This window comes from Miniopterus schreibersii (assembly GCF_964146895.1).
Source record: "Miniopterus schreibersii genome assembly, chromosome: 8".
Classification (NCBI taxonomy): Eukaryota; Metazoa; Chordata; class Mammalia; order Chiroptera; family Miniopteridae; genus Miniopterus; species Miniopterus schreibersii.
In genome coordinates, this window is record NC_138109.1 from 30,726,888 (window position 1) to 30,745,997 (window position 19,110).

The 19,110-nt window shown below is 34.4% G+C and overlaps 1 protein-coding gene across 1 annotated transcript in view; it reads right to left on the minus strand.

The window, feature by feature from the left end:
* FAF1 (Fas associated factor 1) overlaps positions 1–19,110 on the minus strand; it is a 272,216-nt gene that overhangs the window by 176,200 nt on the left and 76,906 nt on the right. Inside the window, exons 5-6 of the mRNA XM_081143762.1 lie at positions 17,370–17,461; positions 15,158–15,249 (exon numbers count right to left, since the gene is read on the minus strand). Coding sequence (XP_080999888.1) covers positions 15,158–15,249; positions 17,370–17,461 — 184 coding nt within the window. The remainder of the gene's footprint in view (positions 1–15,157; positions 15,250–17,369; positions 17,462–19,110) is intronic.

Sequence of the window (19,110 nt, forward strand, 5' to 3'; positions counted from 1 at the left end):
CTAATTTCCAATAGGTTTTTAAAAATATGATCTGATATTGAAGCAAAACAGTAATTTCTTCCAAATTATTGTGACTTCTTACTATAAAATGTAAATAAACTTGGAATGTTCTGTTGAATTTTTCACTAAGACTTTACAATTTATATCATTCCAAAAGGTCTTACAAAATGCTCTCTCTTTTGTTTCATTGGGAATATTTTATGATCTGCAATGATCTTTTTATCCTTTCAGATACATCAAGATTTTAAATTAAAAAGCATGACATACAGCAATTTAAATTTCCATTCTAAACTTAAGAGTCACATGAGCCTTGTCAACAAAAGACCAAATTTACTATAATTATGGATTATTTACACTAAAACAAAATAAGAAATCAATATGTAAATGTAATGTTTGTTGTAGCTAATGCAGCCAGCAATGACAGATTAGGTTCAAATAGCAATCAGTTTGAAAATCTGGCACACATGTAAATGAGCTAGGGACTTGATGTTTACATTTGACTGTATTTCATTCAGGATTTTTAAATTGTCTCAGGAACAGTATAAAAAGAAAATGTTAATCTTTCTACTATAAATACAACTTGAGCCCTCATCGTAACTGAAACTAGGTTTTGCTCCTGTCCAGCTAAACTAAGATATAATACTAATAATTCTGAGCTGAAGATTACACCACTCTTAATTAACACTCTGCTACAGTTGTTAACATCCTCCAAGACACCATGTTATCATCACCACAAGTTCTGTAACAATCTTAAAACCATGTTTAACAAAGGTTGGCCTCTTACTCTGCAGCAACTTTTAATTGCTTTCTTTGCTGGCAATTAAGTATGTCTAGATAAACAAACATTTGGTTTCACATAATTCTTAATAACATTTTTCATGATGATTTCAAAGTTCAGGTGTCCTTATGTCTATAATTACTGTTTATCAATATAGTGATATATTGGATTCAGAAAAATGTATTAACCAAAGTATATAAGATTAATCAAAATGTGGTAATTAGCAGTGATAGTGATATATTGTGATTCATCAAGTAGTTTATAGCAAAACTGTCAAAACATAATTCTATCCATCCAGAAAAAATATGAAGAAAGCCCAAAAATTACATTTACAGATACATTGATTTCTGTTTCATGAATTACTGCTCAAGTTTCTGAGTGTCCATTAAATCAACCATAGGGAATACCTGCGGTTCTTTTTCAAAGTGTGATATTAACAAGCTAATCTCAGTAGTCACTGACCTATCAATAGGCAGTAAACTATATAAATGGGTTTGGTACATCAATCCAATTAGATGTGTTGTGATCTCCATCAATGCTTTAATTGGGGACAAGTTTCTTCTTTCACTTGGAATGCATAACTTTAGGGAAATGCCCTCTTCTTAAAATGAGCGACTTTTCAGTAGCTGCTTACTGAGACATTTACCAACCGAGTACTTCCCAAATTTCACTTTTATAAAATCTAATAACACTCACTAGAATTAAATTTAAGTTGAATAGTATGCAATAATGTACTTGAAACATTGATTATATCAATTTATTTTCGATAAATTTAGAATGGACAAATCAATAAAATATAACAAATTTATAAATAAATCAACTTATTCTTGAGTTATTTTAAGAATGATGTAATCTAATTGTTATCAAATATTGTACTAATTACAACACTGGTAAAGCATTTTCACAAGTAAATATCCTTTGTGAAAACAAACCAAAAAAAGGTTGTTTTGTAGAGCATTTTTGAAAAACAAAATTAGTTGATCTATTTAGACCATTTACTTGCATATATAAAGTTTTCAGAAAACTGTCACTTATAGGCTATTTAAGGCCTCTGCCCACTGCTAAAACCTCGCAAATATTAATCAATAAAAAGCTACCATAAAGAAGCCACACTTTTAGAACAACTATTTCAAGTGATGTTTCAGCAAATTATTTGGAGGTTAAAACCTATTGCTTTTTTCTAGTTCAAAAATAAAAATCCTTAGCCAAAGAAGTTCCCCCACTGGAAGCTGTTCATCTCTTCCTGAAGAAGCTGCATCACTTCATCCATCCATTTAAAGGATTTAGTGAGCATCTACTATAAGCCAATAGGCACTGCTTAGTTTACTTTACATAGGAAATAGGTTGAAATGAGACATTATGTTGAGGACCACATTGACACTGACCTTTTGAGCAATGCTCAAAGGCATTATGATGAGTTATTTGGAGTTAAGAACCATATGAGAGCTAAGTCCTGACTCATTTATTAACTAACTCTGTGATCTGAGAAAAAGAAACTACTGAGCACCTGCACTGTGCCAGGTCCAGTGCTCACATATGCTATCTTATTTAACCATACTGCACCTCTCCAAAGGCCCTTTGAGGCAGAAATTATCATCCTGATCATTCTGGATGAAGAAGCTAAGGCCTAATAACTATCTAACTTCCTCTTTCTGTACCTCAGTTCCTCCAGTCATAAAAATGAAACTAGAGATTGCTTTAACTCCTTCAAAAGATGATATCCTACTCCTTTCCTCTCATTCTAACTCAGAAGTTCCATATGACTCTTCTTGCATTAAGGGAATACACCAAACACTGAAATAGCAGATATAGACAAAAGAGTGGGAAAATATCACAAGGATTAAATCTGTGCAGAGATTGTGAGGTGTTGGGGAAACAGAAGTAGAATGAAAGCCATTTGAAAGCATCCTCAGAATGTCATCCTAATAACTGAATCCCACAACAGTTCCATAATACTTCTCAGTTATCTTTCTTCATTGGGATCATAGGGGCAGATGAGTGTTTAGAATGTCCTCAGTGCAGGGTGGGAGAGATGGAAATGAGAAGAGGAAAAAAAAGGTAAGTAAGTTTGTATGAGTACCAACACACATACCACCCACAGAGTGGCACTTCTTAGCTAGATCAAAGGTAGGGGCGCAGGTGGATGCTTATTACCACAGCGGCCGGATGGTTACAAGAAGCTGAGATAGAAGAGGAATACTTCAGTCTTTCCCTTATTATACCATACTTAATAAATAGAGTGAAGTGCATATCAAAAGTAGAGAGAAGCGACCTCAAGGATCATGAGAAGAATGTTTTGTTACCTTTGCTTCAAGCTTCTGCCTCTACTCATAGGGAAAATACTATTTCTGCCCATGCTGCTTCTCCCCACAAAGGAAGAGTTTTCATGGAAACACTTGCAGCATGCTTTCCCCATTCTAAACTTGATGCTCCCACAGGAAGAGAAGAGACTATTACAATTATCCACAAGGTCACATTATATTAGGTTAGGTTTCCCAGAAGACAGGGATTAGATGAGCAGCTTCCTCTTTCACGTTCTATGCCATGAATTCTCTAAACTGTCTTTCATGTTGTGATTAGGTTAGTGAGGCAGGCCTACTACATCAGTCCATCAGGCTCTGAAGATCCAGTCATAATTCTTTCTAAGGCTACCTGAGCATCTGGGTCCTAAGACCTAGATCTGTGAGAGGTAAAGGACCCCACTTAGGACTCAAGTCTAAGCCATATGTTCCTTTGGATGCTAGTCAGGCTAATTAAAGCTGTTTTGTTTTCCAATTTGGATACTAATTTTTGTGTGTATAATCCACTGTTAACTATAGAGACAAGGAAGAACTTGTGGCACCTTGGATGCCGAAGAATATAGAAAAGCCTCTTTATTTTCCAGTAGTATCTGAGATCCAGAGCAGAGGAGTGACCTGCCCTAACTCATATAATGATTCTGTAGCAGAGGTAAGGCTAGAACTCACAGTCTTTTCAACTTTGACGCACTACTCAATTCCTTCCACAGCACCCACTGGGAAATATACCGCCCTACCCTAATGCAAGGCTACTGTCACCTGCTTTCCACCAATGGTTTTCCAATGACAAAAAAAGGGGCATATATTTTAATTCCTGTGGTTTACTCAACTATCACCAGAGTACCAGTTAGCACCCTGAATGTACTCTTATCACAAACAGCAACTAATTCAAAGCCACAGTTAAAAGTAACTTCACAACTCAGAGGCCACACAAGAAGACCATATGCTTGACTACATGACCGGAGCTCAACAACACCCTCATAGAAGTCATTAAAATATTAACTGGAGCCATCCTCCCAGTATAAAAAAGGTCAAAGTTCAACAGCAAAACTCAATTACTACTTATAAAAGGGACAACTACACACAAGGCATACTTTATTTTCTACCACCTTGCCATACAAATTAAGAAAATCTATATAATTAAAATGAAGCTGGACATTTTCATCACTTAGTAGAATTCGACCAAAGCAAAGTTGAAAAGACTGTCTTTTATTCCCAAGCCAACCACTCAATCCTTTGCTAGCAAGGTAGTCATTAGTAACACCAGATTCCAAAATATTAAACCTTCTCCAACTAGTATATCTATACGTGACCTGAGAGCTTTGGCACTGGCTATTTCTCCTGCTTAGAATACTCTTCATTTGAATGGCTCCTCAATCATTCATGTCTCAGCTTAAACAGTACATATTCAGAAAGGCTTTTCCAGACCTTATAACCTAGAGTAGTCATTCAATTACTTCTTATCATGCCACTCTATTTTGATTTTCTGCAAAGCACTTATTATCATTTCATGTTTTTTTCTTGTTCATAGTTTTTTGCCTGTTCCCCCACCCTACACCCACCTCTACACATATTGTAAATTCCATGAAAGCAGGCACCTTGTCATTTTGTTCCTCACTGTATCCCCAGCACCTAAAACAAGGACTTAACACACTGTAAGGTGGTACTCAATCTGTATCTGGTAAATGAGTGAATATTTGTCATCCTGTGTGAATAACATGACAAATGGACTCTCCATTTATCTGAAAAATACTTTATAATGATTTTGATAATTAGTAAAACAGCCAATGAGGAGACTACAGATGCATGGAACAAAAATCACATTCCGCAATTAGTCATGAACCTTCATATTCATTACAACAAATGTTTGTTTATTAAGGGCCTCTTCCATAGATAACTTTTTCATAAACTGAGGGAGAGGCTCACTAAGAATACTCAGGATCTGGTTCGAAAGAGGACAGACAAAAAAATAATACTAGGGAAACTAAGGCTCCACAGAAAGGTGTTGCGTGAGACCACAAAACCAATGTAGGACAGACATGGGACTGAAGAGTGTGTGAATATAAAGCCCCAGCTCTCTCCATTACTCCACACTATGATGGGAAACACCATAAGGAACGGGACAAAAATAAAGGCTAAGCTCATTTCAAGGAGTGAAGACTGTCTAGCTTACTACATTTTTGGACACTTGTAGGATCTTCTGGTCCCCAAATACCTAATCTCTGTTCTGCATGATGCTTGTTATCTCACCATTAGAACTCCTTAGCTTTTGTCTCTCATAAGAGGCAAAATCCTTAGGAATGTGTAACTTTACAGTATTCATTCCACAAATATTTCTAAGTACCTATTATGTTTTGGGTACTCTTTTGGCTGCTGGGGATACAACAGTGGACAAAAACAGTCCCTGATTTCTTGTAGCTTTACAGTGTAATGAGGCATACTGACAACAAATATGAATATATTACTAATATAATGTATTATAGTGATAAAGCAAGACAGAGGGTACGACAGAGGGACCGGTTAGACAGGGGAATCAAGAAAAGCCTCTCTGAGGATGTGACATTTGAACAGGGGCCTGAATAAAGTGAAGGAATGAGCCAAGTTGATAACTGGTGGAAGATCATTCTAGGCGAGGAAAGTGCAAAGTGCAAATTCCCTGAAGTGGAAGTAAGCTTAGAATGTTTAAAGAAGAGCAAAGAGGCCAGTGTGGCTGGCCAGCTATGAGCCAGAGGGAGAGTGATAAAAGATGAAATAAGAGAGAAAGTCCGGGACAAGATTATATAAGTCCTTTACAGGCTATAGTACTTACAGGCCGTAACATCTGTACCTAGGTTTATGTTTTCCTAATACAGTAAGTCCTCACTTAACGTTGATGACAGGTTATGCAAATTTAGAGGAAATGACATAGAACAAAATCAGTTTTACCCCAGGTGAACTGATATAAACATTAGTTAGGTTCCTATAGCATCTCAATAACTTTATAATATAACAATGTTGAACAAAATGATGTTATCTGAGAACCTACTGTACAGACTAAAGTATCTGTAGCCTTCTTCAAACAAGAACTTAAACGAACTCCCAATAACCAATAACTCTCTTCATCAACTCACCACTACCCCTAAATTAGTTTCCCTATCTGCAAAATGCAGGTAATAATATCTACATATGACTTATCATGAGGATTTAATAACATAATATATAAAAAGAGCTTGGCAAAAAGCCTGTCTTCATAAATGGTAATTGTCATATCACTGTCACTTACCATATACTTATAACTTCACACTTCCTTAACATCCTTATTATAACTACTACTTACCTCCTATCTCAGTATTATCTACAATTTGCACTTTGTCATCAACTATTACTATAACAGCTGGAAATCCAGAACCCAGAAATGTTCTCCATTTGCTCCTATCTTCTCTTCTACCTTTCCTACTGTCCCTAAACCTGCTAGCTAACTTCATTTCAACCCCTAATCCTGGACTCCGCCCTGCACCCATGAACTGAAGTGCATACTGCATAGAAGTCTTAGGTTGAAGTCCTAACTCCCAATACGGCTGTATATGGAGACAGTTTTCAGGAGTAAGATAAGGTGAAATGAGGGCATAAAGGGGGACCCTAATACAACAGGACTGGTGTCTTTATTCGAGTTTTCTCTCTGCCATGTGAGTGAGTACACAGTGAGAAAGTGAGCCAGGAAGGGAGCTCTCACCAGAAACCAAACCTTGCTAGAACCTTGATCTTGGACTTTCCAGACTCAAGAACTGTGAGGAATAAATGTCTGTTTTGCAAGCCACCCTTCTACCGTATTTTGTTATAACAGTTCAAGCTAAGACATTCCCATACCCCTTTTGGCCACCAGCCCTCTTTCGGTTTCACTTTAACATTTTTCGCCTACTTGTTGTCTCTTTTTCCTCATACTTGCAATAATTCTTGACCCTATTCTTCCCTCAACTCCTTCCCTTCACAGTTAAGTTTTCTGAAAATGAACGTAACTCCAATTCCTCATTTCTCACTTATCCCTTAAAATTTACCACAATCTTGTTCTCATCCTCTCTGTGACAAAAATGATCTCAACAAAGTCATTACTTATATGCCAAATTCAATGGCCTTTTAAATAATCATCATCATCCTTGGAATATACAGCAGTATTTTGCACCACAGTACATTTGAGAAAAAAACATACAGGTAGCAGTACAGATTTTTCAGAATTGTCTCAGTTGTAGGCATGGCTTTAAAATTACATATGGGACACACACCAATAAAAAGTTCCATTGGCATCTAGGACATATGGGTTTATAAATAGAGATTTGTAAGTCACCTTACATATTTGGAAATTGCAGGGTTGAGACTAGATGTCAGAGAGAAGGTATACACTAACAGGGACTGCTAAAAATAGAACTTTCAGGAACAAAAGCAACCTTTAGAGCAGATGAAGAAAAGAGGATCTTACTGAGGAGTCAACCTGAGTGGCGACAGAACATCAAGAATGAGCGGTATCTAAGGAAAATTTCTGTAAAGAGATGAATTAAGAAAAAGCCTAATGTCTTTAATGAATAGGTTTTAAGCCCCTTGAGAACAGAACTTGTTTTTATCTAGTAGGTAATCAATAAATCTTTGATGGACTGAATCTTTCCTATAATAATATGAAACATGCATAATTAACAGGTTTTTTCCCCCTTTCTAATTTTACCATGATTTACAGTACAATTTGAAGCTGTGCCATAGGAGTACTTTTAAATGCTTTTTAAGGTGCTTTTCAAAGCATATTTAAATGCTTTTCAACTGTTATAAAAATTATGATTTAAGAATTTGCTCTTAAATTCTCAAAAAACTTGACATTCTGTTTTCTGAAAAACATAATTTACTTTAAAATAATTCTAAATAAAATTCAATTATAGGAGGCTCATATCATAATTTTACAGCTCTTGGCTTTTTTTTTTCCCCAGAAAGAAGTTGTAAATCCAAAATAAGACTCAATTACCAGGCACCCCCTAGTGGCAATAAAATCAAGTTAAAAAAAAAATTTATAGCATATAATTTCAAGTAAAATCAAGTTTAAAAAAATTTTATAGCATATAATTTATGATACAGTTCTCTGTATCTGTAGTTCTCACCAAACCTTGGGAATAAAGCAGTTTGTCCATAAACAGTTTAAAAGCATGTTCTTATACATCTATATTTTACTAAATGATCAATAACGTACTGTAACTAAAAGTGAATTAACATACTAAAATTTTATGAATATTCTTAAAAGAATTAAAATAAGTGAAATAATGCATATAAATGCCTTTCAAAGAGTATATAATGATAAGTTAAAAGATTTTAAAAAAATCTCATCCTAAAGATCAGCCTCCAAAAAAGTAGGCATCTTTGGAATAAAGCATTGCATTTTTCTGTCAAGAATTTCAAAGCTACTGTAGATGGAGAGTCAGATACAGACTTCAGAGTCCGTATTTATTGTTGACCTTGAACAGTCTACAAAACTCTTTGTTTAAACACTTCAATTTCCTCATTTATAAAATAGAAGTATCCTTACATCCTTACAGGGTTGTTATAAAAATCAAGTAAGTTGAATAAAAAGTATTACTACTGGTATTTATTAGCATAAATAAATCATTTTAATTATTGTTCTCTGAAATTTGTGCTTTCACATATAATACCACTCCTGCTTACTAAATTTTCACAACCACGCTGAAAACTAAAAAAAATGCTTCCCATTTTATAAATAAAAAAATAAGCCCCTAGCCAAGTTGGGACTACAATCCAAAATTTTTCTCATTATACCCTGTGATGTCTTTTATCTGGCAAAACAGGTAATAATCATATTACTTTCCCAATTTGGTTATAATAAATTTTAAGAGTGGCACTATAATACCAATGCTGTCTAGTCTGTTTGAGAAAACTGGTATTTTATAAAGAAAGAACCTAATGTTTGCCATTACACTGGAAATGGAATGGTAGAATATACCAGCAGGACTTTGCCATAGTTCTGCATTGCAATTAACCGGCAGTTTATTATCCAGCTTCCCTCCACTGCCAACATCCACTGACTCATCTCAGAGAAATAAAACAATAAAACTAATTAAACATCAAACCAAAGACCTAAATAAAATATACCATTTAAAAAAAAAATCCCAGCCCGGCGGGGCGTGGCTCAGCGGTTGAGCGTCGACCTGGGATCCAGGCGATCGGGGTTCGATTCCCAGTCAGGGCACATGCCCAGGTTGTAGGCTTGATCAATGACTCTCTGATCATTGATGTTTCTATCTCTCTCTCCCTCTCCTTTCCTCTCTCTGAAATCAATAAAGATATATTTAAAAAAAAAAAAAAATCCCAAATCTGGCCCTGGCCGGGTGGCTCAGTTGCTGGAGTGTCATCTCATACACTAAAGGTTGTGCAACCAAAGGATGCAGGTTTGATTTCCAGTCAGGGCATATACCTAGGTTTCGGTTCAATCCCCAGTTGGAGTGTACATGGGAGGCCACCAATTGATGTTTCTCAGTTGGAGTGTACATGGAAGGCAACCAATTGATGTTTCTCTCTCACATCAATGTTTCTCTCTTTCTCTCTCTCTCGCTAATAAAAAAATTTTAAAAAAAGCATATCCTTGGGTGAGGATTAAAAAAAAATCCCAAATCTGATACTAAAACAGGGATGGGAAAATATGTTCATAAACTTTCCTATTTTTCTCTACCAACTTCAGAGCTCTCCCATTCATTTGCCAATTCTCAAATATAACACTAAAAATCAGAACTACCTTTTATTTTCTCCTTTTTAGATTATAAATTAGGTTATAAGTTACAAATAAGTTTTCTATGAATTCACCAAGTATAACAAAACTCTGCAAAAACAAATCAAATTAAGTCATTGTGAAGTTTAGTACACAGCAATTTTATCTGTCTACCATACTTGATAACATGATGGCTATATATAACTCAACAGGGAACTATTTTTGGACTCCACTATATAGTTAAGGTGTCAAAAAATTATTTTTATTTGGTGAAACACAATATAAAAATTACAAGTTAAAAGTAATTATTACCATTAGCCTTTAAGATTCTGCATAAATTTTGTTTTGTTTTTTGTCTCCTATGAAATCAGAATTTAAGATATATATCACACACACAAAAATGTCTAGTTTTACAGAAAGATATATTAACAAACTAAAATAAATACACCTTTGCTTTTTAGTTATATCTTAATAAAATATTCATTAATATGACTTTTTCATCAGCAGGAAATTCTACATGCCCCTCCTCCCATCACCCACTTACTCTGTGCTTTGTGTCTTTTGTTCCACTTTGAATTTTTCTCTTTTTCTTATTGTTCCAACACAGAAAACATCATCATTATAACTTGGTAAAAATCTACAAAACCAACTAGAAAAGACTACTTTAGTGCTATATGAAGATTCATTTTCCAATAAACACTGCATTTCAGAAGCATTGTAGGCTCCTGCTTGCCTAGGGATTGAGCAATTGGCAATCAAACTAAGGTCAGCCACATGGCAATGAAGAACATTTCCATTAGCCCAGGAAGACTTTTTGATAAATCCATTTAATCATGCTACTGGAAAGTAATAGATTACAACCAATATTATCTCCTATCTGCTTATAATTATGTGGATTACATATTTGATGACAGTGATTACACTTGGTTAACAAACCTAGAAAATAATGTTCTACCTGACTACATAAAGAACCATATCTATAACTCTTTGTTTAACTTAATCTTATCTGGTGTTTATATAGACATTACTATAAACAGCAGGACTACAAATACTGTTTGGCTATTTGTGATAGTATGCAAATTCAACTTCCTACTAGCATATGATCTGGACATAGAGGGTAAGGAGCAACCCGAGAAATCTTTAAATTCTTAACCTAAAACAAACTATTAAAGGACTACCAAATACAATTACATTAAATTTAACTTTTTTTAGTTCAGTAATTTCTACTTGGTTTTTCCCCCATATAGAGCTCCTAAAAACCCTTGGAATTTTCTAAGTGATAAGAGTGATAAAGGTGAAAGGAGCAAGGAGTTTTTTCTTACTCACAAGCCCCTTTCACCACACCTGAGTTTGTTAATAAGGTGGCTTTTAGAAAACCCCTCAGGATGGGGATTAATAGGGAACCAACCTTGTGATTAGATGCTATCCACATCCCCCTTTTCCCACCTATGAGGAGAGAAGAGGGGCAAGAAGCTGAGTTAATTACTAATAACAGCCAATGACTTAGTCAATCATGCCTATGTAAAAAAGCCTCCATAAAAACAAACAAACAAAAAACCTTAACTGAAGGATTTTGGAGAACTTCCAGTTGGGGAATAAGAATTCATCCATGTGCTAGGAGGGGGGCACACCATCAGCTTTACAGGCACAGAAGCTCCTGTGCTCCAGATCCTTCTGAATCTCGTCCTATGTATCTTTTCATCTGGCTGTTCATTTATATCCTTTAAAATATGCTTTTTAACAAATCAGTAACAGTAAATAGGGAACATTTCCGAGTTCAATGAGTTATTCTAGCAAATTATCAAACCCAAAATGGAAGTTACGTAAACCTCCAATTATAGTTGGTCAGAAACAGGTGACAACCTAGACTTGCAATTACTGAACTGATGTGGGGGGCAGCCTTGTGGGACTGAGCCATGAACCTGTTGGGTCTGATGCTATCTACATATAGGTAGTATCAGAATTTAGTTAAATTGTAGAACATCCAGTGGGTGTTGAAGAATTGCCTGGTGTGTGAAAAAACAAAGACAAAAAAACACATATTTTGTGGCCAGAAGTGTTCTATGAGATGTGTCGTAGAGAACAACAGAAATGTTTTCCTTCCACTACATAAATAATAAAGATATTAGGTAAATGGTGGGTAAAAGTTTGACAATACTCAAAAATTTAGGAATACAGGTCTCTCTACCACACAAAATCAACAAGTTGCATTAAAAAAAAAAAAGTGTATAAAAATTATAAATATCTAAAACAACTCAAATATAGTTCTGAAATGAGATTGTACTCACAAAAATTATGACTCTAACACTAGCATAATCATTCACTTCAGATCAGTTTGCTTCATCTAGCAATAACAACACAATATATAATTAAACATTAATTTGTTCATTCTATAAATGTACTGAGTTTCACTCTGAAAACTGAAGAAAGAATGAGATGCTCTACTCCAAACAGAGAGAAAGTCTTAATAAAATTTTATATTATAGAAAATTACAGGCCAATATCCTTGATGAACACAGATGCAAATATTCTCAACAAAATATTATCAAACTGGATTCAACAATACACTTAAAGGATTATACACCATGACCAAATGGAATTTATCCCAAGGATGCAAGGATGGTTCAACATCTGTAAACCAATCAACAGGATACATCACATTAACAAAATAAGGATAAAAACTATATGATCACCTCAACAGATGCAGAAAAAGCATTTGACAAAATTCAACATCCTTTTATTATAAAACCTCTCAACAAGTGGGTATAGAGGAAACATACCTCAACATAATAAACGCTCTATATGGCAAACCCACAGCTAATATTGTACTCAACGGTGAAAAGCTAAAAGCTTTTCCTCTAAGATCAGAAACAAAACAAGATTGCCCATTATCACCATTTCTATTCAAGAGTATTGAAAGTCCTACCCACAGCAATCAGACAAGACAAAAAAGAAATAAAAGGCATACAAATTGGAAAAGAATAAGTAAACAATCTTAATATTTATAGATGACATGATGTTATATATAGAAAACCCTAAAGACTCCACCAAACAACTAGTCAAACTAATAAATGAATTCAATAAAGTTTCAGGACACAGATATCTGTTACATTTCTATACAACAATAATGAATGATCAGAAGGAGAAATTAAGAAAACTACCCCATTTATCAAAAAGCATACAATACCTAGGAATAAATTTAACCAAAGAGGTGAAAGACCTGTACTCTGAAAACTATGACACTGAAGAAAGAAACTGAAGAAGATACAAATAAATAAAAGGATAGACCTTGCTCATAGACTGGGAGGATTAATATTGTTAAAATGTCCTTACTACCTAAACAAATATACAGATTCAATGCAATCCCTGTTAAAATACCAATGGCATTCTTCTCAGAATTGGAACTAATCCTAAAATTTATATGGAACCACAAAAGACCCCAATAGCTAAAGACATTTTGAGAAAGAACAAAGTGGGAGATATCAAACTCCCTGATATAAAACTATACTATAAAGCTAGAATAATTAAAATGGTATGGTATTGGCATGAAAACAGATACACAGATCAATGAAATAGAATAGAGAGGCCAGAAATAAATCCTTGCTTATATGGTCAAATAATCTACAACAAAGGTGGCAAAGAATATACAATGGGGTAAAGATAGTCCCTTCAATAAGTGGTGTTGGGAAACTAGAACAGACACATGTAAAAAAATGAAATTGGACCACTTTTTTACACCATATAAAAAAAACCCCCAAAACTCAAAATGGATTAAAGACTTAAACTTAAGACTGGAAACCATAAAACTCCTAGAAGAAAACATAGACAGCAATCTCTTTGACACTCCTCTTAGCAATATCTTTTTGGATATGTCTCCTTGGGCAAGAAAAACAAAAGAAAAAAAAGATAAACAAATGGAACTACATCAAACTAAAAAGGTTTTGTACAGAGAAGGAAACCATCAACAAAATGAAAAGCCAACCTATTGAATGGGAGAAAATATTTGCTAATCATATATCTGATAAGGGGTTAATATTCAAAATATATAAGGAACTCATACAACTTAACACCAAAAAGATAAACAATCTAATTTAAAAAATAGGCAGAGGATCTGAATAGACATTCCTCCAAAGAGGACACACACACACAGCTAACAGACGCATGATGAGATGCTCAACACCACTAATCATCAAGGAAATGCAAATTAAAACCACAACAAGATATCTCACACTGGTCAGAATGACTATTATAAATAAATCCACAAATAACAAGTGCTGGCAAGGATTTGGACAAAAGGGAAGCCTCGTACATCATGAGCAGGATTGTAAGGTAGTGCAATATGAAAAACAGTATGGAGATTCCTGCTTAAAATTTAATTTAAAAAAATTAAAAATACAGTTGCTATACAATCCAGCAATTCCATTTCTGGATATTTATCCAAAGAAAACAAAAACACTAATTTGAAAAGATGCATGCACCCCTATTCATTCCAGCATTACTAGTACTAGCCAAGATATGGAAGCAACCTAGCTGTCTATCGATAGATAAATAGATAAAGATTTGGTACATATATATTATTCAGCAACAAAAAAGAATGAAATCTTGCCATTTGTGACAACATACATGGATCTAGAGGGTATTACGCTATGTGAGATAAGTCATCAGAGAAGACAAACACCGTATGATTTCACTTATGCGTGGAATCTGTAAAAACAAAACAAATAAATAAAACAAAATAAAACAGAAACAGACCCACAGATATAGATAACAAGTTGATGGTTGCCAAAGGTGAGAAGAGTGGGGGGATGGGAATCTAAAAAAATTAAATATGTGATCTTTTCACAGTTTTTGATAAACAGGTAAATAAATAAGTAAATAATCAATCGTCTAGCCTAAGTTGCCTTCCAGAGCACAGTAATTTTGGGAGGAAATAATATCAGAAATATAAAATACATTATATCAGTGTTTTTCAAGTTGTATTCTGCAAAGCCCAATGAACTTTCATCAAAGGTACACCTTCTTTAGCCATGGAATAGGCTGGAATTCCATTTATTCATTCTCTTCCCTCCAACTCTAGTTCTTCCCCTTCAAACAGAGAAATGACACTTTTGACTATTTTTTACATAATGGTATTTTGCTAAATATTTTCTTTGGAAAAAATGTGCCACCACCAAAACCAACCAAACTATCCACACCATATAATTTGAAAATTTATATAATTAATAGCTGTCAGTAAGTTAAAGCTTCAACAAGATTTTGACTTGACTTTGATATTTATATATAGCTTAAAGCATTATAATTAACAAGCAAACTTTCATTTCAGATTTACAGAAAAAGCAAGCACCTTACCCAGCATGACTAGATGATGAAGGTGGTGGCAAGTCTGGTGTAAGAACATAAAGACTATTGTTTTTTGGCAAATGTAGCGACTTTAAGACCGTCTGAAAAAGAAAAAAAAAACACAAAATGAGTGCCAATTGTACATTATTAATTTTTTTCCTATAGTTCTTAAAAAACTGTCAATGCTATAGTTTGACTTTATCTTTTGACAATTTCCTAAATAGGGTAAGTGCAGAACAACTACTGAATCGAAATAACCTTGTTTCTATCATACACATCATAAATTAGCATAAATATGAATGTTAAAATACAAATTCTGTAGCTCATGAAGGGCTATAAATAGATAACACTGTTAAGACTCATTAAAATCTTCATTGAAGAAGTATATCCTTGCAACTAATATGCACTTCATTCCAGGAGCATTATAGCAAAAATTACCAATGTAGGTTTTCAGAGATCATTAGACCTAGAAAAAAATCACTGAGAGCACCTCAACCCAATGACTTTACAGGTGAGGAGCTGCAGCCTGAGACGTGAAGTGACTTGGATGAGGTCTCTATTAAGTCACTTAAATGGCTTAACTCTTACTTCAGAGAATTTTTCTGTTAAAGCACTCTGTCTGGAGTGAATAAATTACTCTTGAGCTACATCTGACCTACTGTCTTGATAACCATACAAAATTTCACTAAGTTTCTTTGCCATAAGATTCCTACATACTTTTCAAACTCCCAACTTGATGGTAAATACTTGCTAATATACTTCAAACATTTTTTGACAGCAATACACATTAAGAAACACATTTTACATCTTTACATCATAACCCAGGACATACATATTTATTCAACAGATATTTATTGAGTTACCTACTCTGTGCCAGGACTATTCTAAACACTAAGAATATAGCAGTGGACAGAACAATTTTAAACCCCTGATCTTATAGAGTTTACACTTTAGTAGAAATAAATAAAATAAGTAATCTATATAACTGAGTATTAGAAAGTCATAATTTTTTTCTATTAAACACAAAGTAGGGAAATAGGGGTGAAGAGTATGGGGATAGGGAGTTACATAACTTTAAATTGGGTGATCAGAGTCATTCTCATTTGAGCAAAGACTTGTAGTTGTTGAGGAAACTATGAGAATACATAGAAAAAAAAATATTTCAGGCAAAGGCAACAGCTGGGCAAAATTATTAATAAAGAACAAGGAATCCAGCCTGGCAAGGCGTGGCTCAGCGATTGAGTGTAGACCTAGGATCCAGGCGATCGGGGTTCAATTCCCAGTCAGGGCACATGCCCGGATTGCGGTCTAGGCAGCCGATCAATGACTCATCATTGATGTTTCTACCTCTCTCTCTCCCTCTCCTTTCCTTTCTCTGAAATCAATAAAGATATATATATATATATATAAAAAGAACAAGGAATCCAATGTAACTGAAGCCAAATAAACACTGGTAGGAGACAGATCAGAGAGGTAATAGAAATGGTAGGGGGAAGATATGCGTTGAATTATTTAGGCTAATGTAATGGCTTTGACTTTTACTCTGAATAAGATGGGAAGCTATTGGAGTGATATGATTGATATGAAAGGATCACTTTGGCCCTGGCCAGTGTGGCTCAGTTGGTTGAGCATTGTCCCATGCACCAAGAAGTTGCCAGTCCAATTCCAGGTCAGGGCATATGTTCTATAATCAATACTTGATATATACGTATACACCATGTATGTCTTCTTTCAGGCCAATAAACAGCTGTTCAGTAAATTATTATTCCAGAGCACTTGACACCCTATGAGATTTGAGAAAAAGGTAAAAGCTCTCAAAAGAATATCAAACTAACTCCTATAAACTAGTTAAAAATGGGAAAAACATACTAGTGTTTTCATTTATATACTGAACTCCATTAAACCTGTCGGTTTATCATAAATATGTGTTATCCTGAAAAACATTGCTAATTTCTTAAACTAAATTATTGCCAAATCTACTCCTTATGTAACAACATTAATAAAACCCAACTTTTATACATCACTTAGTCAATTGCACAGCTGGCAATTTGAGAAACTCACACTATATGGGGCCAGTTGGGTACCTGATATATCAGAGGGACCACTCTGCAAAGTATATGATAACCATAATGCTGTATACCTGAAACTATTATAGAATAATATAAAATGTGAACTATAATTTAAAAATAATAAGAAACAAACAAGTAAATAAGAAACTCACACTGTCTTCCACATCTCCAGTCTTCCAGCCTTTTAACAGCATTTTAGACACAGGTATCTGGAGTTCATTTTCTAGAATCTGTTTAATTTCTCCTGTATAAAGAAGAAAAGACTGAATATTACTAACAAAATAATGAAATCAACATTTGTTCTTATCTAGGGCTAGCATTCATATCAAACGTATCTGATGAGTGAATAACAAAAATTTCAATAATCCAAACTTCAAATCTTGATCAAACAACATGTTGCCATTTGAAGAACTCAGGCTTCAACATTAGTTATGATAAAAGACTCCACAATTAATTAGGTAGTTAATTAATTGCATAGCTTTTTTCTTTTTTTTTTTTAATATATCTTTATTGATTTCAGAGAGAGGAAGGGAGAGGGAGGAAGAGAGATAGAAACATCAATGATGAGAGAGTCATTGATCGAGCCCACAACCTGGGCATGTGCCCTGACCAGGAATCGAACCCCGATCGCCTGGACCCTACGTAGACGCTCAACCGCTGAGCCACTCCCGGCCGGGCTTGCATAGCTTTTTAAAGAAATAGATATCAGTGATTGGGGTTTGAAAAGAAACAATCTATTTTAAACCAATCAACTGATAATAACTATATGTGCTCAGTATATGGTATGAGTAGCAAGTATAAAATCTCAGCCATTATAGTATAGGGAAAGCAGATTTTAGAAGGAAGATTTGGATTGAAGTCTCATCTTGAAGAAACCAAAAACCTCTATTCTTAGTTTTTGCATCTAAAATTATGCCTATCTTCTCTACCCCTAGGGTCCAAGGATGAAAGGAAATAACATCAATGAAAGCAGCTGAAAAAAATAAAGCCAATAATTTAGAACATAATTTAAATTGTGTTAAAGAGAAAAGCAACAGATTTTCAGAAAAGGAAAACAAAACAAAACATGGTATTGGATCAAATAGAGAAAGCTTTGTAAGAGAGATGAGTCTTAAACCCAGCTTGAAGAAAAACTGGGTTTAAACCAAGCTGAAGTATGACTGGACTGTGAAGGAGAGCCAAACCAAAGGCAAGAATATTCTATTTTATAAAGACAAAAGACTAAAAGGTATAAAGGCAAAGATAAACATGATGCTAATGAGAAACAGTGAGGAATCACAATTTCCCCAGTGCTCCACAAATTATCAGGAATCAAGTCTACTTATGAATCAATCAGCTAATTTCTGGTACTAAAGTTTATTAAATGGGTAGTTGAGTCAAAATATACAAATATTTCATACGTCTGCTTTTGTTAGGTTGGTGCTGGTCTAAAATTTTAGATTAACACATAATTCAATTCCAATTATAAGTGACTGAATACTGAAAAAGCTGATAGTTATATATTGAGAGGGGAAAAAATAATTCTATGTGATAAAGCAATAGAAGAGGGGAAATAGCTTATGTTACATAAGTTCTGTGGAAATATAGCTGCCTAAGTAAGCAATGCTACAAGCAAACCCTTCATGGACTGAATTATATTTTTGTACTTTCTTTAAAAAAATTCCTATCTGGACACTTTGGAATAGTGATTAAACATCATAAAAAGAATTCTGGTTCAATATTTTAAAAGCATAAATTGTTATCAACTTTGGCCTTCAAAAATGTCACTGTTGACAAAAGATTATACTATTTATGGAAATGGTAGAAAGGTGAGCCATACTTTTTTATACCAAATATAAATATACATATAAATATTGCCTTTTTGCTTGTGGCTAAGGTTGCTATTTTTAGAGC